Below are 23,176 nucleotides of genomic sequence, written 5' to 3' on the forward strand. Positions count from 1 at the left end.
ATCCCCTGGTAGTATTTCTTTCAGTCCTTCTTCAATTTCTTGATTACATCCCTCAGTTGCCCCCTTTACTTGTGTGAAGATTTCCTGATGAATTTTTGTTAGGCACTTAACATGTTCCCCCAGTTCACCTTGTAGTTGTTCTAGGTTAGGTCCTTTAGTTGGTCTCCTTAAATAAGTAACAGGCATGGGATGGCATTTCATGTGGAGTGAGATGGGTATTACGATTAGTGGACATTCTCATACTCATTAAAGCTAAGGCGTTTAACCAATTAATCTGCATAGTTTAGCAATTTTAGCTATCAGAATGCCATTTTCACATTAAACTACACCCTGTGATTGAGGATAATAGACACATCCTAGCCTATACTTCACTCTAAGTGCTTGCGCTATAATATTGATCACTCTGTTAACGAACTGCTGGCCATTGTCTGAACTAATTTTAACAGGAATACCATATCTGGATATGACTTCTCACATTAAAAACTTTGCTGCAGATATTGCATCTCCCCTTGCTGCTGCTTGTGCTTCTACCCAACGGCTGAATACATCATCTACCACCAAAATATATCTGAACTTTCCAATAGGTTTCGCCATGTTGCATAATCCATCACTATATGTCTAAACGGGCCATCTGGGACGGGAATATGCTCTAATGGAGCTGTTAAAGACTTTCTGTATTCAACGCATACAGCACAGTTAGTTAAGCAGCGATCTATAGTTGGGACTAAATAAGGAGACCATCAAGCCTGTTTAACTTTCTTTATTACCTCCTTTCTGTGTATGTGTGTTGGTCTATGAGCATCATGTATCAATATATTCAATAAGGTTACTGGAGCTACATATAGGCCATTTGGCGCATACCAAAGACCGTGTATCTGCACTGCTCCCCTTTTCCAGCCTGAACTGCTACTCCTGCTACTTCTTTTCCTTGCCATAGTTTGATAGCTGTGAGGTAGACTGTGTGGTCGACTCACTCTACTTCACATCTCCTGCCTTTTCTCCTCTCAGGATTCAGGATTCTGAGTTACAGGACTCAGTTTTATTACTACTGCTTAAATCCTCTGATTTCTCACATGTGCTGAAATACCACACATGTTCTCCCTCCTTCAGTAACATAGAGTCAGATGTATATAGACTATATATATGTCATACAAGACTTGTCTGAGGTAATCTGTTATGATAGCAAGATCAAATCTGCAATATGCAAGTCACTGAAAATTTGACAAGCAAAATAAAAACGATGTAAATGGTGATGTGTGACAGGACGGCGTCAGCTGTGTATGCTCAGATGCCTCAGCATCTATTTACTTGTCCCAGATGTCCAGTGTTCTGTAGTCATCAGAACAGTAATAATATTCTAATAAACTCCATTTACCATGAGCTTATCATTACTTTACTAAGCTATGTGGTTAGAGAAGTGAAGCCGCTATTCAGCTTTAACTCATAACACTGCGCTTTTAGTAGTTTGGTGTTCATGCCAGATGTTTCTCTTCAGGGCCTTAAAATTCAATCCAGTTGTTAGTGTAGAGAGCATGCTACATTAGATAGTGTAATGCTGGGAGGCTTACCATGGAAAGGTGAGCCGTGTAGAACACCAACAACCAACAAGGGCTACACAAGACTTTGTATTCATAAACTGTAACGACACAAAATGAGAAACAGGTGTGAAACATGGGGAGGGCATGGCCATGCAGAGGAACACACACACACACACACACAGACACACACGTCTGGGAGGAGGGGGCCGTACCGTGACAGAAGATAGCTTTTGAGTTTAATAGAAATCCTTCTTTGTCATTTCAAAGGGTAGCTGTTGTATGCAATATAATTGTCTTAATGTCCACAAACATACCCAAGATTCTGAGCAAGCCTGTTCTCTTTGCTTGGAACACTCTGTTAGGTGTAGCAATGAAACTGCGTTGTCAGGGAATGTGTAAAGCACAGATAAAAGTCTTCCATCTCTCATTGTTGGATGGCAGAGTCAATTACTGTCAGACAAGACAAAGGTGTAAGGACACCGCATACTAATATCTGATATTACAGTGGAATAATACGGATTTACACTGGTATGTGTTTGATATGGCAAAATTATATACCATGTCTTTGTCCGTGCATTTGAAATATTACATTGAGACTATTTTCTATCCTGGCTCCAAGATGGTGAGATGAACTCCCACTTGCTGTCTGGACAGCAGAGTCCCTTGCAGTCTTCAAAGGCAGACTGAAGACCCATCTATTTGCAGAATGGTTAAAGGACAACTGACACTGCTCCCATATTGACTGACTAAATTAGGACTTATTGTAGGATATTGTTTATGTTGTTTAACAAACTCTAGCACTTTTTGTTTATTGCACTTATCATTGTTTAGGATAGACCTTATGTATTTTGTACTTCTAGGTATCAGCATTGATCCCTGTATTCTACAGTATTCTAGCTCATTGGTATGTGGGACTCTAACCTACTGTACTTTACTTGGATATTCTATGAGTAAAGGACAAAGCACTTTTGTAAGTCGCTCTGGATAAGAGCAACTGCTAAATGCAGTAAATGTAAATGTAAATGTAATCAAAAATCAACAATTTTTGTACATTTTCAGCAAATTGATGTTTCAGGCTTTATTGATGATTTGAGCGTTGCCTTGTAAAGAACGATAACATCCTCGTGAAACGCGACAAGATGGGGGAAACATCTTCACTACCTATCATAAGTCAAAAAAGTTATTGATTTTTAAAAAATGGATATAACTGTGATATTCTCTCTAACAACTAAATTGTTATATGTGTTTCTAGCAATAAGCTCTCACCTGTATTTGCAGCAGCAGCCACAGTGTTAAGGTGCTCCTTGCTTTTCTTTTTGAGTTTCTAACAATAACAAAACATTGATTTGCTCTGATATTTTTCTATTAAAAGTACATTTATAACTAAAAGTACAGATACAAACCAGCAATAATGCAACAGAATATAATTTAGAACAAATTATGTAATTTATGCAAAGTGATATATATACACATTCAGTGTGAAATGAAATTCAAATATGCACTACTTTAAAAATTAATAATATAACAAAATCTAAATAAGAAATAAGTCAAATGTTTTACCTTTAAGTTCTTTGAGACCTTACTGAAGGGGAATAGGAAATGCAATCTCCCCTTCTGGGCTTTCATGGTTTTGCTCTGATTGTCCAGAGCAGGCTCAGTACATGGTGACCTAGCAGACATCTCAGACTGTAGTGATGGAGAGCTATGTATATTGATACTGAACAGGGAAGACCAATCATCGTGTGTGCTGGGGGACTCTTGAGCCTTCTTCACAGAGGGTGGGACAACCAACTCCATAACTTGGCTTGCCATGACGTCAGAGGAGGTGTTCATACTATCTGTGCGTAGCTCTGATGATGCCTGTGATGCCTTCAAGTCATCCTGCTCTAGGAAGATTTGCATGACCATACCACAGAGCTCACAAGATGAGACCCTTTCAAGGTCAGGATTTATTAAATGACGGCACAAAAACTGCGTCCTTCCTTTTATGCGGGGATTGATGTCTTGCGACAGTTCAGCAAATTCCTCCATCTCATCATCAAAGCGCTGAAGCATATCCGAAACCGGAGAGCCAGCTATAGGAATGGTACTTATAGGTCTAGATGTACCATCGTCTTGGACATCTGAGGATAACGATGTCAAACTCTTAGTATCTCCTATCAGAACCTCACTCATTGCTTCTGAATTTGTATCTTCCATAGTAGAGTGGAATTTCATCCAAATTTGGTCTCTCTCATGGTCATCCAGGCAACTGCGATGCGTATCAATAACTGCAGTCCTAACATCTCTGCTTAGAGAGTCTATATGAGCTGTCCCCTCCTTCACGTGGACTGAAGCTGAATGATTTATCTCACAATATCTGGTACGGAAAGCATTCAGCAAATCTGCAGTTTCCTTCTTGGAATCTGAAAGCAACACTGATCTTACATCAACATCTAACATTTCTTCTAGAGATGAAAGAAGACCCATCACAGTTACTTCAGTGACAATGTCCGCAATGAATGAACCCATATGAGAGATCATGACCTTTGTCTCCTGTGAAAGAAAGGAGAGATAACATAGAAAGGCGAACATTGAAAATGGCTCCAAAATGGTTTTGGTTGTTTGATTTACAATTAATATGAATCCCATTTAAAATATGTTGATGTCTAAGCAATGTAGTATGACTTACTAGACTAGGGATTGCTTTCCGGATAGATGTCCACTGCCTAAAAGAATGTGAATAAAAGCATTCTTTAGAACTATAATTAATATTTCTGCTAAAAATCTGATGCATTCAAACGTATACCAAAAATAAAAATGATAAATTGAAAAAGCAGAAGAAGAAGAAGAAGAAGAAGAAGAAGAAGAAGAAGAAGAAGAAGAAGAAGAAGAAGAAGAAGAAGAAGAAGAAGAAGAAGACAAGGTTTAAAAATGGAATACTCATGAGTCAGATCCATCACAAAATGGGTCAAGATTGGTGCAATATCCAGCTTCTCCAAGTCTGGGATGATTTGTTTGGCTCTATCAAGGAGCATTTTGCTGTCATTCCTCACAGGTTTATTCTTGTCGTCTTGTCTCGTGCTTTTTAACTTGCTCTTGTTTTGAGAACCATAGAGGAGGTTGAATAAAAAGACATTAAATATCAGGATAACATAACAACTGTGCTGACATCTCACTTTTTAGCAACAATTCGATTTTCTGATGAATAACAAATTTGGCCATTGTAAACTCACCTTTTTAAATACTGAAGAAGCCCGTGCGACTTTTGGAGGTGAAGGAATTTTACTATGGAAACAACAAAAATATATAAGGAAATGTTCGTTTGTCATTCTTCAAACATCAACAGCCTGAACTAAAATCCATGGTTAAATTATTTTGAGAGAGCTTGTGTCTAAGTTTATAGATTGTTATTCTTATTCTCTATTTAATGGATGAATCTCTGATAGAGCTCTGGTCCATGTTGTATTTTGTTAATTGCACAATACAATCAAAATGATTTTATTCTACTTTAGCACATTATAAGGAAAATAAGACTAATTCCTTTAACATTACTTCCTAATCTTTTAAAATAACAAGGCTGATGAAACATGTTTAATCTGTTTCATGTTTCATCGTTCCAATACTTTGGAATAGTCCAGAAAGTATTTATAGTATCTATTGGTGTTTAATACAGATTAAAGAGTGGCTTGTTTAGCTTAGTCTAATTGTTCAGCTTGTTTAGCCGGGTTAATTTAAATTCTGTTTAAATTAATTTCATTTTCTACATTTATATTTTGTGACTTTTAACTTTTATTTGATCAATGTTTTATTGCTGAATACTGTTCGTTCATTTCAGTGTAAAGCACCTTGAGATTTTGGGTTCTATAAGGAATATGCTGTATAAATAAGAATCATTTAAAATTCATATTGTTATTCTAAGATTTTTTAACATTGTAGTGCAAAGGCCTTACATCTTCCTGCCAAAAAGACGCTTCTGTTTCTCCATTTGTCCTGGTCCAAGTTTTCTTAGGACTCTCCTGGAATACTTTGTTCTGAAAAGGCGATATGAAGTCAAAAGCATAAATCATTTTTACAGTTTGGTGGACAGACAGCAATCTAACATGTAAGCAGGCAGGCTTGAGGATCAGAAGGCAGACAGTTATACATGTGAATGGCAGTCAGTTCAGAAAGACTGTCAGTATGCAGACCAACACTCATGAAGGACAGAAAACAGGCAAGAAAGCAATCAGAATGGCAGCACACCTTTACAGGTAAATTTCAACAGGCAAGCAGCTGGGTATGCATATCCCTAAACCATTAGTTCCAAAGGCTAAATCTTACTGCATTGAATACAAAAAGTTTATGAATGGTTTAAACTGATTTTATTAGTGGTTAATAATTAGGTCACAAACAACTTAAACATCATTAAATAAACAGTCATGACACATACACAAAAGGGGCAGCAGGAATGTGTTGACCTGTAGAATGTGTTGGTGGGTATATGGAAGTAACTTATTAGCTAACAAATATCTGACCCCACAAAATGGTGACTGTTGCAGAAGGCAAACTAAGATAAGTAACCAGTCAGGTTAGCAGTACGTATGAAGGTGAGATAACTAGCCCATATGGCAAGCAACACGTCAGCTGCTCTTTTTATGCATTTAAACTGTTCATTTATAGCCATTAACAAGGTACTTTAAAACTCTACTTTTCAAGAGGTAACCCATATTTCAAAAACTGATACTCCACCGTCAAATGTTTCTAAGAAAACAAGCTGTAAGGTAGCAAGCAAATTTCCAGAAAACACTAATGTCTGCTGAGAGCCCTGTTTTCTTTACTATTTAGGTTACTTTACTCATAACAAGAAGGCACAGAAAGCACACCCATATGTATGCACAGGTTATGTCTTGATTTTATATGTTGCAGCTGACCAAAAGGGTCGCTGCTACCTTTCATGGTGTTACAATAAATTATCATCAAAAAATGGAACTCTCTTTTGAGTTAAGGGCCAAAAAATTTGCTCATAACATAAAACCCATCTCCGCTTCACTGCTTCAAGCAATAAGTCCTTTTTTTTGGTAATTCTTTTACATATATTGGTTTCCACAACGGGACGAAAATGACAGGGACTGAAACGCACCCATTAACAGCTTACGTGTTACGTGTTACGTAGCTTACGTGTTATCCACGTCATTTCCAAATATTCAACCTGCAGCTCGGCACCGCTAAAATGATTTTATAACCGTGACGGCATCTGACAAAATCAACACATAACCGACAACTGCTGTGAAAGTTAGAAAGCACAGAATACATTGTTTTCACTCACACAGCGCACAAAGTGTTAATGGTCAAAATTATCAAATTCAATTGTTTATATTTAGCAGATTCTCTCTAGTGAGTGAACAGAGGTAGACACAGAGAGAGGGGCGCTACTGTGGATCGACTCTTCTCTGCTAAGTAGAGCTGTTCGTCTCAAACTGCCGCACTTAGGAACGTTATACGCACCTGCAGCGTGGACGTACCACATCGAAATACGTCACCAATTGTGGGCAGACGAGAAAGGGCGGGTATGGTGATGAAATTTGGTTTAATCACTTATATTACTTGTCTTGTACCTTTAAAATAGCAAAATCTAAATAGCATGAAAAGCAGTCGCTTATGCTTGACATAAAGCCTTGTATGAGAAAACAGGTGGAACGTCAATGCATTCCATAACTATATAAAACTACAGCAGACAGACCGTTTATCATAAAATTAGAAAAGCTCCAGCTATAGTAGCTAAGCGGACATTTAGACAGACAAACAACCCAAACTGCAATACAGACAGAGGTGGGTAGAGTAGCCAAAAAGTAAAACCACTAAATTATCTGTTAAGTGGACGTACCGAACCAGGAATGGGTTTGCTCTTCCTCGACTCGTTTTGGCCAAGGGTGAGCGAGGGACTGTGGGTTCCATCAGTGCACATTCCTTGACCAATGTATTCTTAATGATCCATTTTATTTCTCATTCACACTACATCAAAGCCAGTTCACTTAATTTTCAAATCCAGTGTGCATGCCTTAAAAGTATGCAAACTGTTCAAAACATATGCCTTAAATTAGAAAATGATATGCTGCTGATCATTGAAATAATCAACTTTCTGGAGAAGGAGAACCAGTCTCGATTGCAGTGGCTCGCACTGCTCTGTGCAAACAGTGTGCACAGAAAACAGGGATCCTCACGATTCTTTCCCAGCTGTTCGTCTTGGTTTTATTTGATAATGATTCTCTCATCAGAAATGCAAAATCTAAGTACTGAACTCTGTTAAAATTCTTATAATAAATGCATTTATCTATTATATTTACACATATTTTCTGTGTTTGAACAGGCATGGTATGGATATATATACTTTGACATTTCCCAGATCTATAAACAAATCTCACATACAAGACAGAATTCTGATACCACACCTTTTGCAAAATTGTACATTTGCCATTAGATCATGTTTGGCTTGTGTTTTAACCTGTGCTAGAAGCCTCCAGGGTAAAACACAAACCAAACATGATGCCTTGCCGGCTCCTGAATATCCCTTTCAGTATCTACAGATAGACTACGCACATGCCACCTTGTAGTCAGTTGAAGTACCTGCTGGTGATTGTAGACAGGTTTTCCAAGTGGACTGAGGCATTTCCTTGTTCTTAGGTTAAAATCCTAGCCAAGGAGATAATACGGAGGTACTGTGTGCCTTGGGTAATAGATTCAGGTTAGGGACCCTGTTTCATTTCCAAGGTAACTCAGAAACTATGCACCTACCTAACTATTGACTGGAAATTTCACATCCCTTATCATCCTCAGTCATCTGGCATTGTTGAGAGAATGAAACATACCTTGAAAGAAAGGTTAACAAAGGCTATGATGGAAACAGGAAAGAAGCGGATACATCTACTGCCAGCGGTGTTATGTGAGATCAGAATGACGCCCAGTGCCACCAATAAATTGTCACCGTTTGATGTAACTTTTGGTAGACCATTTACCATTCCATGGGTCAGATGTAACCCAGGTGTTTCTCATTCAGGTGACATGGACGTGATCTTGGTGGACTACACCCAAATGTTGATTGAGAAATTGAACAGTGTGCATGGTAATGTCGCTTGCTCTCTCCCTCTTCCCGCAGACAAGCCTACTCATGCATTTATTCTAGGTGACACTGTTTTGGTCAAATCACTGAACCCTTGGAAAGCTGGTAAAGCTGCGTATGGACCCCCAACAACCGTGATCGCAGTGACCCGAACCGCTGTGCTAACATCGGGATCAGCACAGTGGATACACACCAGCCGGCTGAAGAAATCACCAGTAGCTGACGCGTCCGACAAGCAAAATGCACCTAAACACATTCACATATAGTACAAAATTTGTTATATGATTTCATGCTGAGGGACTGGCCCTTGGCTGCACCACACACCAAGGAAGTACTCCTTGGCCCTGTATGTCAATACACTTTAGCATTGGTATTATAACTTGATAGATATCCTTTCTGCCTATTAACATCCTTTTGCTGACTCTTTGGTCCTTTCCTGAAAGGTTCTTGCAAAACCTTACTATAGGAATAATGGGCCCCATTCATTTGATTATATTGGCATTATTTTCAGTCTCAAAAAGTACAAAATGGGGGATAGTGGGCTTTCAGAGTCATCAACAACAGTGTAATGGTAAATTAGCTTGTGTGGTCTCCCTGGTAGCGGTAGGAGAGGTGGAGCCAGGGAAGGACTGTTTGGTTTGTCAAGCATTCCATACACCCTGGGTACCAGTCCTGGTAGATGATGTTATGGCAGCAGCACTTAATCATAATTCATCCGACTGTCAGATCAATATGGGAGTACGGTTTATACGAAATGTATCTAAGGCAGCAGCTGCCAGTGGTAATCTCCCCGCATGGGCCTTGTTTGGTCGTTCATGGCCAAACCACAGGACAGACTGTGACATTGGCAGTTGTAAATGGTATTACCCCCATTTCAGAAATATGACCCTAGCAGTATTACCTGTGAAAGGTAGCACCTGTCTATGTTCTGCAGGCTTGCCTGATTGTCCATTTTTTGGTCACACGCTGTGTATAAATGAGGTATGGACATTAGGCACGGGACTGGGCAGATGCACAATAAATAATATAACAGGCACACCGTCTCTTTGCCCTGCGATCCTGGGCACTGGCATATCTGCAGCTATCATGTGGGTATGCGGTAGGATGGAATACTCCAGCCTACCCACTTTGATTGTTAGTCATACCCGTCATCAATTTCCCTGGAAAGGATGTTGTACCCCAGCATTAACTATCCCATCTCTGGTCATATATACATGTTTGCAGTTGACATCTGACAGAGCTAAAAGGTCTGTAATTAATGGCACCCCTAATAGGTATGGTGGGTATGTACTGGCCAACCCATGGACTAATCCTGGAATGAACGCGGGTGGGAGTTTGTTCCTGGGAGGAGGAACTACTGCAGCCCTTAATAAAATTAATGGTTTGGCATGGCGGGTACTTAATTTAGCCAATAGGAGTGAAAACGCCATGGCATTACTCAATGATAAGGTAAATAAGATCCGTACCGCTGTCATGCAGAACCGCCTAGCCCTAGATCTCCTCTTGGCAAAGGAGGGAGGCATCTGCAAGGTCATTAATGAAACGTGTTGCTTTGACATCCCTAGTTACTATAACAGCATTACTGACATCATTTTGCACATGAAGACCGCTATTGCTGAGCCTCCACCCGCCGATGATTCTTGGTTCAGTTGGTTAACTGAGCTTGTCGGCCCTTGGGGATCTTGGCTCATAAACATATGTTTTCCTGTACTCCTGATTATTGTGTTGATTCTTGTTTGTGGACCCTGTTTATTGTCACTCCTGTCTTCTTTCATAACTCTCATTTCTACCTCCGTGATTAATCATGCTAATGTTGCCTTGGTGCCTGCGTATGAGAAAGGTCTATATACTGATATGTGATTCCTTTGGAATCAAAGAGGGGCGTGTTAGATACTGGAGCCTTTCTGTCTTCAGGCACCCAACGCAAGGTCTCTGCCTATCAGCCATGACATGGCGGTTTGACCGCGAGCTGGTCGCCCGAGGTCATCCGCTCCCTCTTCTTGTCTCCTTTACCGCTCCCTTTCTGTTTCTCTCTCTCCCTGTCTCTCTTTAAGGACAGCAGTGGCTCATGACGGGCACGGGAACAGCTAGTGGCTCGTTCATGCAGAGAACATCTAATCTTTACTAACCTTGTTTCTTTCCTTTCTACATAGACCCTTAGAACATGCCTCACTTTTCCCCGTCATCCTGTAGATTTAGGACACATATATACTCTGCTCTTATCACAGTGTGTTCAGTTCTTCTTAAAAGGGTAACATCGCAATTCTAAATTGTATTACAGTAAAGCAAAACATTAAAGGTTATTTGGTTGTACTATTCTATTGATCCTATAATCAGTGGCTATCAACAAGAAATGATCAAGCACAGTTTTATTGGGTGTGTGTCTGGAAAGAGAACTACAGCACCCGGTGAGATTTTTGGTTCAAGATTAATCATCATGCAAATGATTGTGATTAATGCTTTGTCTGTTTAATTCAACTATTATACTATAAACCTAATATTTTAATAGGGCTGGCAACTTTCTAGATCCGATTATTACACGTGTGTGAAGTACAGGTGCTGTAGCTTTACAAAATAGAAAATGTCCACAGTAGCCTAATTATAATATATACATCCAAAATAAACACCAGAAGCCTGGACTAATACTAATGTACATAAGTGCATTAAATCTAGGTAGGACTGCTCTTTAGGTAGGATAACAAAACACTTGTCCCGCCATATAAAAGAAATGAGAGCGTGATAAAGACTCCAAGTCGCCACCAGATGGCGCCCGAGACCGCTTAAACGTATTCCAGTCGGAGCTTCCATTTACATTAACATGCCAGGATACACACACTGGATGTTTAATCTTTCTAATGGGTAAACTATATTTTAATAGTCAGGAAATATTTTTTTAAATTATTAATCAGTTAAGGAATTCAAGCTGTTGCATTTTTCTGAGTTGAGGGAATATTGCATAACCCTGTACTGGCCAAATAATTCGATTTGATGTGCTAGTTTGTGGATTAATACCATACCAGGTATGGTGGCAACTTCCATCGAAAACTACTTTATCATCACAAACTACATCTAAGGAACTACCAGAAACGTAAGTAACGTTAACATTTTGCTTTTTGCAACATGTTTATTCTTCGTCGTTAGCGATAGTTTTATCTGTGAGAAGTGTAGTTGAATTGCTAGTCTGACGGAGAAGACTCAAGCGCTAGAAGTGCTCTGGTTATAGGGGACTTTATTTTGCGACACGTGAAATTAGCAGGCCTTTAGGGAGACCAGCAGCAACAGTTAGCTGTATAGCAGGTGCCAGGGCGCCGGATGTTGCAGGTAGTGTTAAGGTTTTAGGCAAGCATGGGTTTTCTAAGATAGTTATTCACGTAGGAGCTAACGATATACGCCTTCGTCAGTCAGAGATTACTAAAAATAATATTGAAGAGGTGTGTCAATTAGCGAAGGCGATGTCCGATGCTGTAGTATGCGCTTAATAACATAATTAGTATTAAAGTAACTGATTCACAGAAAACTCCTTTTATCTAAAGCTGGGTTTGCTAAATGTTAGATCATCAGCGTCTAAAATGCTCATGATAACTGAAATACTAACAGATCATAGATGTAATGTACTTTTCCTAACAGAAACCTGGATCAAGCCAAACGAGTACATAGCTTTAAATGCAGCGTGTCCTTCTGGCTACAGCTATGTACACCACCCTCGTCTAACTAGCCGCGGAGCTGACATTGCAGTTATTTCTATTGACACATTAAGCATAAACCAGAAAGCCTTTGAAATGATTTTTACTAGCATAAATCATGTAGCCAGCGATAAAAAGCCCATCCAGCCTCTTCCAGTAATTGGCATCTACAGGCCACCAGGACGCTACTCAGAATTTATTAAGGAATTTGCAGATTTCCTTTACATTTTTGTTGGTGATTTCAACAATATTCACTTTGATAGTGGCCAAGACCCTCTGATGGGCCTTTAGTTCTATATTAGAATCAGTTCGTTTTACCCAATGTATAACAGAACCCATACACTCTGGTGGACATACGCCTGACTTAGTACTGAGCTATGGTGTAGATGTAGTTATACTACTCCATCTCAGACCATTCCTTAATTTCATTTGAACTATGTACGCACAATCACATCAGCCACTGCACCTGGTTTTATTGGCAATCTACCAGACATATCATTTGCGACTAGGATGCCCTCACACCCTACAGAACTTGGTCAAATAACTGAATGCTTAGAATCAGTATTCTGCTGCACACAACTCCGAGGACTGGAAATCATTATACCAGTCATGGTAGTCGGACGCAGTCCCTTGTGACTCCTCCACTTCCGTCCCAGGACCACATTCCCGTATTGTGGGAGTCAGCAGGGTAGCCAAGAACACGGGGGAATTGCATGCACGAGCTGGGGAAGTGTGTCTACTCCCCTTCCTCCCCTTCTTCCTACCCTTCCCAGGCATCCTTCTTCGGTTGGTGTTTCTGTAACGTCTCGAGGTAAACAGGATACGGGGAAGAGGCACGATTAACCAGACGTTTATTACACACACGAATGATACATAAAACAACCCACATGCTCTGTACACCTTAAACATCAACAAACACACTACGACACAGGGGATGTATATACATTAAAGACGATTACACATAATGCAGAACAGGTGGACAACACGAGAGGACATGGCAACACGGATGAACACACAAACCAAGACGTTTGAGGAGGGGGTGGGGCCATAACATGACATTGGCAGTCTCCCAGACATACTATTTGTGACTAGGATGCCCTCAAACGCCACAGAACTTCATCAAATAACTGAATGCTTAGAATCAGTATTCTGCTGCACACTTAATGATGTTGCCCCACTTAAGAATAAAAAAATTAGGGACAAAAAATTGGTACCTTGGTATAATGACCACATTTGCAATTTAAATCAAAACACTTTCACATTTTAAATAAAAAATTGAACGTAAATGGCGCCACACTAAGCTTGTAGTCTTCCGGCTTGCATGGAAGGAGAACCTTCTCAAGTTTAGAAAAGCACTTATTACCGCTCGAACAGCTTATCTCTCAAACCTAATAGAAAAAGAAAAAAATAATCCTAGATTTCTTTTTAGTACAATTGCCCATCTAACTAAGAATAAGATTGACACCAATGCTCAGATTACATCACCACCATAGTAGTAAAAAGTTCATGAATTTCTACAATGAGAAAATAAAGCACATTAGAGATAACGTTAAGAGCATTAATATGACATCGGGCAACTACTTAGGTACAACCAAGAACAACCAAGCCAAAAATGACTTTTGAATCTTTTACACCTATCCAAGAGCCAGAAATTGCATATCTGATGTTGCGCTCAAAGTCCTCCAGTGCTTACTAGATTCACTGCCCACACACTTTCTTAAAGAAATTCTACCTGAAGTAATTGAACCTTTACTAAATTTAATAAACTAATCCTTAAATATTGGCTACGTTACTAAATCATTCAAATTTGCAGTAATCAGACCACTTCTCAAAAAATCTAACCTCAACCCATGTCAGCTGTCAAACTACAGACCGATCTCAAACCTACCATTTATTTCCAAGATCCTAGAAAAAGCTGTAGTTCAGCAGCTAAGCGCATATCTGAATCAGAACCGAATGCATAAAGGATGTTGAGAAACTTTCTCTCACTTAATCCTGACAAAACAGAGGTGCTTCTATTAGACACAGAGACAGCTAGATCCTCTAATTACTCAAAGAACCTCAATGAAATCACAGTCACATCTTCCCTCACAGATAAAGATCTTGGCGGTATCATGGATCCCAGTCTCTCGTTCGAAGCTCATGTAAATAATATTTCTAGGAAGGCCTTTCTCCACCTTAGGAACATTTCTAATATTAGAAACATGCTCTCCTCACATGATGCAGAAAAGCTAGTCCATGCATTTATTACTTCAAGATTGGACTATTGTAATGCCCTACTATTAGGCTGTACTACTAAGTGGTTAAACAAGCTCCAGCTAGTTCAAAATGCAGCAGGCAGAGTGCTCATTAGAACGACAAAATCTGAATCCATCACGGCTATCTAAGATACTTTACATTGGCTCCCAATAAAATTTCATATTGATTATAAAATACTTCTAATTACCTACAAAGCATTGAATGGTCTTGCCCCACAGTTCCTTAGAGAACTCTTAGTTCATTATAAACCACCATGTCTGCTTAGATCGAAAGGTGCAGGTTCTTTACCTGTACCAAGACACTTTACTTGTTTTTTCATTTTATAATTATATTTTTCTCGGTAATTGTTATTATTGTGGTGACTGTTGTCGGCCAGAGGAGGATGGGCCCACCGTTTAGTTTTAGTTCCTCTCAAGGTTTCTTCCTCATGCTCTAGTGGGGTTTTTTCTTGCCACTGTCAGCCTTGGCTTGCTCACTGGTGGCTTGGACTTGGACATTTGTAAAGGTGCTTTGTGACATCTGTTCTAAAAAGCGCTATATAAATAACTTTTGATTTTGATTTTTGATTTGATCCCCTGAGGAAAAGCCAGAGTAGCTCCCACTCTGAGGCAGATGCTTCCTCTGTGAGCCATTTCCCACCACTGGATGAGCCCCAGAGACAGCGAAGGATCCGCGGCCCACAGGCTGCTGTCAGAGAAGAGCGGCCCCACTTCAGGCAGGTGGCAAAGAGCTATAATTACAGCGCATACCTAAAAATACACAAATGGCATGCTTTGGAAAAATAAATATAAAAATTAGTGAGGGTCACCCTGACAGCGAATACATTTGTTTCTGTGTTTTTAAAAGTTGATTTTATTAATGAAACCTGTTTAGCATTACCGATATCATAACACCAGGTATGTACACCGTGTTCTAACGCTGTTTTAGGGAGAAGAAGAAGGGGAGCTTGACTCTGGTGCAGTCTCTGGCCCAGAACCACACCGACATCCTGCTTCCCAAGCTCCACGATGTGTGCCTGACTGTGGTCCAGAGGGGCCCTCTCAGCGACAAAAGATTCTCTAATCAAATCATATAAACAATGGCCCAAAAAGGATCTTCGCATTTTGCTGTCCGAGCTGGAATTGCTCTGTTTTGTGACCAAAATGGTTCTAACCTGATGAAGAGTCAATTTGGAATGTTCTAGCGAGGAATATCTTGTCCTTAAACATGGTAGGTAGTACAAACTGATGCTTTTCCTTCTCTGACACACCAAGTAAATCTGCCACATATCGGATGAGTCCGATCGGCGTGTTTAAACAGGCACATCCCCATGGAGTGCCTGAACACCTGAGCCCCATGTCCACTGTCTCAGTTGAAGAATCTGAGCTCCATGGTGTCGCGTGCTTCCATGACAACACTGGCGCACATGTCCACCGACCTGTGGAGGGCCATGGACGCCAAGGCGGAGTTGGTTGCCTGCATGCTGCCGCACAAGGCGGGCGAAAGCAACCTCTTCATCAGGGAGGACAAGGACCTTGCGCTCGGTGCCATGGTGCAGAGCTGCTCGCCCACTCAGGTCATTCATGCTCTGCTGGCCGGGGAACTCAGGAAGGATCACCTCACCAACACCTCTATAAATTTGTTTTGAAAACGGTCATGCAGCCATTTGACCAAAATAAATTACACTGCCAAAAGAGACTTTTAGTAGAAGACAGAAACACATTTATAGTACAGCAGAGCCCTGCTACTACGAGGCAGTAATAGTGGAATCTAGACGCTATAATAGGTTCATAATAATTACACGCTATAATAGGTTTCCAATGTTGGGCAGTAGTTTAGCTGGGGCCTGGGAATATTGACATACCTATCGATATCTTGGTGCCCTTTTTTTTTTTTGGCTCCTCCTACAGGTCCAGCAGTCTGTGATGTCATCCCACGATAGATCAGGAAGCAGCTCCCTTCGTCACCAGCTCCCTGACCAGCCCTACCATTGGCCCGTGGCCTACTCGCTCGGCCAGAGGAAAGCCTGTATCCTTACCTGTGAGAGGAAGAGGAACACGGAGAGACATGAGGGATTCGGACATTGAACATCAGCTCGATTATTGAACTTGATTATTGTAGTTTCTGGGCTTATTGTTTGTTTTAATGCCTTCATTTTTAAAAAAAAATAGTGTTTTTTACAAACAGACTAACAAACTGTATTAAATGTATCTCAAATGCAATGTGTGATTAATGTGTTTAACAAGTTGATTGTTGTATTTTGAATTCCATGGGAGGTGTAACTATAAAAAATAGTTCTTTGGCACTTAGTGGCAGTATTTGTTCAAAACACATGTAACATCAAGCTCTTATGTAACCTTTATAGGATCTTCACCTCAGACTTTGAATTTTGGCTTAATTTAAAGGGATATTGTGGGGTAATTGGAGCTAATTCTATAACTATAGTAGTGAACTGTATTACTACAGAGAAATCTTTTTGGGATTGTGTGTGTTTAAAATAGAAAACAAAAATTGAAACAGGTAATTTATCAGGTTTCAGATTTCCTGTTCTGCTGGACTGAGGGCATGTTGCTATATTGACAAAATCCAAGTAACTGCAAAATCTTTAAATAGTACAATATATAAACACAGGCAGTGGTAGTTCAACGGTTAAGGTACTTGACTTGTTCTCGGAAGATTGCTGGTTCACTGCCACGTTGCCACTGTTGGGCCCCCGCGCAAAACCCTTAACCCTCAATTGCTCAAATCGTACTCAGTCATAATTGTCGCTTTGAATAAAAGTGTCAGCTAAATGACATAAATGTAATCAGCACAGTCAAAGATTGATTAACCACACTAAGTCCAATACTAAGAGACTGGTACAGTGGATGAGGCACAGAGCAGGATACAGCACTATTTTTTGCTTTCCATCAGCAAGTGCTACCTGGATGCAGTCTTGCTACTTGGGGATTTTGCAGGCTTTGACTCCTTGGGTGTGTGATGAGGATTTTGCTTCAGTTAAACTCCTCATGAACATGTCTGACAAACCTGCACGTATGCTCTACCAGGACCTCATTTAATACTTCTCTTTCAGTAACTTGGAGCCTGTGGTTTTTGTTTGCTATTTCTGACATAACTGGGCAACATTTTACATTTAATGTATATATGGAATCCACAGAATCTATACCATAATACTGTAAAGAAATAGTATACTTTATACATTGTAGCTAGTCCATGCTAGAAGCTCCCAAACAACTCCACATAAACTTCAGCTCAAATAAGCCTCTTCCTTTCCATGATGTCCAAAAGTATTGGCGTTCAAATCATTCTTATAATAAATGGGAAGCTGATTGACAGCACGCGGACCTTTAAACGGTTAAAAGGAGAACTAAATAAGACAAGTGAAGGGTCTACGTTTTCATCTACACCTCCTCCATTTGTTGAAACAGCTGCCTTTCACGCCACTTGCCCAGGAAACATATGAAGTAAATAATAGTCACCCACCCCACTTTTTATGTAATTGAATTTTCTTTGACAAAATCTGAAGTTATCTTATACTGGAAGCATGTTTTAAAATGCCATTTAAAATGACAGGCACGATTGTTGTGGAAATTTACCAGAAAAGCACGAAATATTTAGCGTGGGATTCTGGAGAACGGATGCATGTAGACGGCTGAAATCGGTAAGCAGGTACATGTATTAGTCCTAAGAAATGTTATGTTGATAAATGTAGTACTTAATATTCGATGCTATCAAGTGATTTATATGAGTCTGCCAGTTTGGGCCCGTAGGTGCAGCAGGCGGACAAGCAGACACTAGTTTTGATTATGTCTGGACAAAGAGTAAAATAAATGTGAGCTTTTATCTTGTCTACTGGCGAGGTTCAATACGTGCACTTGAAATTCCATTTTATGACGTTACACCTGTCCATGTCACCTTGTTGCCATGGAACGAAGAGTCCGTAGAGTAGCGAATTGATATTTGGTGGAAATCTTCTCACTCCGGTCGATATAGCGTGCTAATAATTTCAATTCTTTAAATTAAGAACCACAGAACAACATGGATGATCATGAATTATATCCGTTCGGTTTTCTTGAGCCTTCTTTCCGTAAGGTTAAAGGTGGGAAAATAATCAACACTGAGGGTAAGTTATGAAGTTAACTAGCGGTTAGCGTTAGCGTTAGCTAGCTAGCGTTAGCTAAATCATAGATCGTGTTTTGTTGTTGTTGTTGTTTTTTTTTAAATCTGCTGTTTTAGTTTTAATTTTGAATATAGCCCCTAACTAGATCTGCATAGCATTCCTTTGGTTAGTGGCCCTGTTTTCATCTTTCCCTAAAGGAATATTCTCTTCCCCTTCAGATTCCTCCAGTGGGATCGCCAAGAAAGTAAAATTCGAGAGCAATTACTACCTGCGGAGTCCTGGTCCTCGGATTCGGCCGGGGACGCCCTGGCCCTCGGATCCAGGGTTCAGTTCAACCGATGGCTTACCTGCCCTGGTCTTTTCCCCCTCTGGAGCCTCAGACAAGGCTGCGTCGTCGTCCAGCCAGCGGGGAGAAGACGCCCGTCAGAAGCGGTGCAGCCTGAAGAGGAAGAGAGAAGGGGAACACAGCAGCGACAGCGTACAGATCCTGGAGGATCTCTACACTCCTTCGTTGTCCAAGCGCGTGGCCAGGAGCGGAACAACCACCTCTTCCACCCAGTCCATTGCGTACTCCGGTTGTACCGCAGATAGCAGCAAATCGATAAGTGATTGCGAATACCAGCTGGTGCAGAATGAAATCCTCTGCTCTGCCTCCAACAGCTACGAGGTTCTGCACTACCTTGGTTGTGGAAGTTTTGGCCAGGTGGCCAAATGCTCCAAGAAGGACACCAATGAAATGGTTGCCATCAAGATCCTGAAAAACCATCCATTCTTTGCTCGACAGGGTCAGATCGAGGTGGGAAAGTTTTGCCTGCTTTTTTGGAGCTTTTGATATGGAATCAGCTGTAGCCCCGATTCTGTTTGTTGGTATCAGATGTGCTAACTCACACTGTGGAATCTGTATACAGCCAGGGTAGCACAAAAACACTTGTGTTTGGTATCAGCACACTAGTTCTAATTTTCAAAGCATCAGTAGGAACTAGTTCAGATAACACATGGACAGCTTGAAGCTTACTATAAAAAGAAGGCTTAGCTACAATTGCATAAGCCATACCTGTTTGGATGTGTATTAAAAAAAAAAGTGCAGAAAAATTAAATCTGTCTTTCCTCATTTGCTCCTCCTCAGGTGAGCATCCTGAGACGGCTGAGCAGGGAGAACGCAGACGAGTTCAACTTCGTGCGTGCGTATGAGTGCTTCCAGCACAAGAAGCACATGTGCCTGGTGTTCGAGATGCTGGGGCAGAGCCTCTACGACTTCCTGAAGGACAGCATGTTCAGCCCGCTTCTGTTGAAGTGCGTCCGGCCCGTGCTGCAGCAGGTCGCCAAAGCGCTCATGAAGCTGAAGAGCCTGGGCCTGATCCACACCGACCTCAAGCCCGAAAACATCATGCTGGTGGACCCCGTCAGGCAGCCGTACAGGGTCAAAGTCATCGACTTCGGCTCGGCTAGCCACGTCTCCGAGGCCGTGTGCTCCAGCTACCTGCAGACCAGATACTACCGGTGAGGGACACGTGCTGAGGCGTGTTAGAAATAAGTGTGCACTTGTTGCACTCGAGTGTGCTTTAGAGTAGAGCTGCACATTTTGGCAGTTGCGATGACCCTGCTACACATTAAAATCGTGATAAGCATTACAGTTAACTGGAGCACGACTGATTCATATTTGATTTATAAGTGGTTTAATTTTAGTGATTCATGTGAGTGCTGTTATTTAGCAAAATACCTGATGAACCCTCTTCAATGTCTGAGATTAGTTAAGATGCTCCGAGTTGCAGGCTTTGGTAATATTAGTATTGGTCATGTCTGTACAAAACTGCTGTTGCATTGTAGCTATACCGTTAATTAACCGTGTTGTTTACCGAGTAACAGTGTTTAACTGCATTGATACTCTGTATTTACTTAATGGAAAACAGAACATCATTGTAGTGTCAGTGCATTTTTGCATATAGTTCCATGTTAGAATAGTGGGTGTGTAATGTAAAGTGGTGTGTAGGGGGGAAAAAAAACCTGGACTCATCAACAAAATACTATTTAAACCTTTTACATTTTCATGAATGAATTCAGCACCGTTTGTGTTAAAGCAATTGCCGCCGAATCACCACAAACTACGGAATCAGCCGAGACTTATTTCATGATGGCGATATCTGTGTTTTTGGTCTAGGTCACCTGAGATCATCCTGGGTCTCCCTTTCTGCGAGGCCGTGGATATGTGGTCGCTGGGCTGTGTCATCGCCGAGCTGTTTCTGGGCTCCCCCCTGTATCCGGGAGCCTCTGAATATGATCAGGTAAGCACACGGGCCTTTGAGCTGTGCCTAGTCTTTTTCACGCATCTTGGGCTTGGATTCACGGAGCTCTGTAGAATTTCGCTGATTTGGGGTCGGTTCTTTCACTTTCTTTTCACACTTTTCTCACTGTGTGATGATGACGTAAATCTTGTTTGTGAAAAGAGTGGCGTAGTGTTGCTAATGGAAATGGCCGTTCTTCTAACTATGCAGTTTGTTAGGGAGTCCATAATGGCTAGCAAGGAAGAGAGTGAATGTATGGTTTGAGCTTTTAGCTACTGCTTTGGCTAGCTTATTTTTAGGAATAATATAAATAAGAGTTTCTATGGCCTGTTTTTCTTTTCTTTTTTTTTTTATACATGCATTTTGAAAATGGAAGGATGAACACAAAATAAAGTCGTAATCCTCTTGCCGTGTGGTGTCTCTGCAGATCCGTTACATCTCCCAGACGCAGGGCCTACCAGCAGAGTACCTGCTGAGCGCAGGGACCAAGAGCAACTATTATTTCCACAGGAGCCCTGACTCCAGCTGCCCCCTGTGGAGACTCAAGGTTTGCCAGTCTTTCAATGCCAAATACCATGTGTTTGTTTCATAAGGGATGTAACTTAATGATGTCATGTAACTTTATGGTGGAGCTGAATGGTTGATTTTTTTTCTTTCCTTTCTCCAGACGCCTTCAGAGCATGAGGCAGAGCATGGCATCAAGTCCAAAGAGACACGGAAGTACATTTTCACCTGTCTTGACGACATGATGCAGGTTATTTTGGCTTTTGTGCACATAACTGTACGCATTGCTTTACTGTTGTGATGTGAATTTGAAGAACGTGAGAAACAGCTTCCACGGCTCACGTTGTAGAGCAGGTTGAGCAAGGTGCTAGCTCAAAGGTCGAGCGTTCGTGCCGTTATAATGAGGAACGCACATGAATCGCTCTGGAGAACGGCATCTACGAAAGGCAGAGCAATGCATAGTAACTTGCTGCAGAACTTGCTGCGTCTTAGGTGGATCGGTGCCCTCTGCTGGTGTTTAATATGACTCACCCCTGGGTCTCTCACGCAGGTCAATGCGACCAGTCTGGAAGGCGCAGACGTCTCGGCGGAGAAGGCAGACCGGCGGGAGTTCATCGACCTGCTGAACAAGATGCTCACGCTGGACGCTGACAAACGGATCACGCCGATGAAGGCCCTGAAGCACCCGTTTGTCACCATGAGCCACCTCCTCCAGTTCCCTCAAAGTGCCCAGTGAGTTGTTCCAGGCCTTCCAATCTACATGTCACAGTTTTTAAAAAAAATTAAGGAACACCATCTTAATTTACAAATCCAAATGGTAGTACTGTAACTTGCCCCCCGCCCGTGTCTCTCTCTCTCTCTCTCTCTCTCGCTGCAGTGTGAAATCTTGCTTCCAGAAAATGGAGATCTGCAATCGGCAGTGCACAGGGTGTGATGGCAGCAAGAGCCTGTTTGGCAGTGGGGGTGGGGCGGGGGGCGGGGCCAGCACAGCTGCCAACCTCAATGACACCTTCAGCAGCTGGCTCGCCCAGCACAGCCAGGTGGGACAACCGGCACAGCAGGGCGGGTTCAAGAGGTCAAAAGATCGCCAAGCAGAGAGCCGGGCTAGGTACTCCCTGCTTCTTATTGCACTTTATAATGGCTGGCATTAACGCTAAAACTCCACACTAATTCAGTGCAAGGGAACCCTAGAACAGGACTCGAGACCTACTGGTCTAGTGTGTGGGTCTGCATTGTGGGTACAACTGTTGTAACAAGTGCTGGATGGCTCTGTGCCATCACACTTTGGTGATAGGTTGTGTGTGTTCACTCGAGTGTGCAGTGTGTGTTGAGAGTGTTGACGTGCTCCTCTGACCCTGTGCCAGACCTGTGTCCTCCCCCGTGCATGGCATGGGCGACGCATCGGAGCCCATTGTCATCTCTGACACGCCCAGCCCAGCTATGAGCGTCATCATCATCTCCAGCGACTCGGAGGACGAAGATGACACCAAAGTCCAGCCCACCAGGTGCCCTCGCCTCGTCTTTTTAAAGCCATTATGAAATCCTTCCTAACACTTTCCTTGCTGTCACTCATCTTGTTGTTTAACCCTTCCTTCCCTTCCTTGGCCCCAACTCCCAGCTGCGGCGGGCGAACGTCATGAGCTGGGTGACGGCGCAGCACTCCGACATGTCCACATACATCCCGCTCAGCCCCAAGCGTCTGCCCAAGTTCGTGTAGAGCGCCACCAACCTGC

The 23,176-nt window shown here is 41.7% G+C and overlaps 1 protein-coding gene across 1 annotated transcript; it reads left to right on the plus strand.

Moving 5' to 3' along the window:
- Positions 1 to 15,963: 15,963 nt before the first annotated feature.
- On the plus strand, positions 15,964 to 23,160 carry LOC145659176 (homeodomain-interacting protein kinase 1-like). The gene is made up of 10 exons (XM_081720319.1): positions 15,964 to 16,081; positions 19,038 to 19,453; positions 19,784 to 20,157; positions 20,816 to 20,939; positions 21,367 to 21,486; positions 21,607 to 21,693; positions 21,994 to 22,175; positions 22,321 to 22,551; positions 22,808 to 22,934; positions 23,062 to 23,160. The coding sequence occupies exons 1-10, from the start codon at positions 15,964 to 15,966 to the stop codon at positions 23,158 to 23,160; spliced, it is 1,878 nt and encodes a 625-aa protein (XP_081576445.1).
- Positions 23,161 to 23,176: the final 16 nt, after the last annotated feature.

This window comes from Electrophorus electricus, chromosome 9 (genome assembly GCF_041902795.1).
Source record: "Electrophorus electricus isolate QZ-2024a chromosome 9, ASM4190279v1, whole genome shotgun sequence".
NCBI lineage: Eukaryota > Metazoa > Chordata > Actinopteri > Gymnotiformes > Gymnotidae > Electrophorus > Electrophorus electricus.

Bases quoted from the DNA above. Each gene is read 5' to 3' on its own strand.
- LOC145659176 (XM_081720319.1), top strand. From the start codon at position 15,964: ATGTCCACCGACCTGTGGAGGGCCATGGACGCCAAGGCGGAGTTGGTT. The intron at 21,487-21,606 runs GTTTGCCAGTCT...TCCTTTCTCCAG, and splicing joins GCCCCCTGTGGAGACTCAAG to ACGCCTTCAGAGCATGAGGC. The intron at 21,694-21,993 runs GTTATTTTGGCT...TCTCTCACGCAG, and splicing joins GTCTTGACGACATGATGCAG to GTCAATGCGACCAGTCTGGA.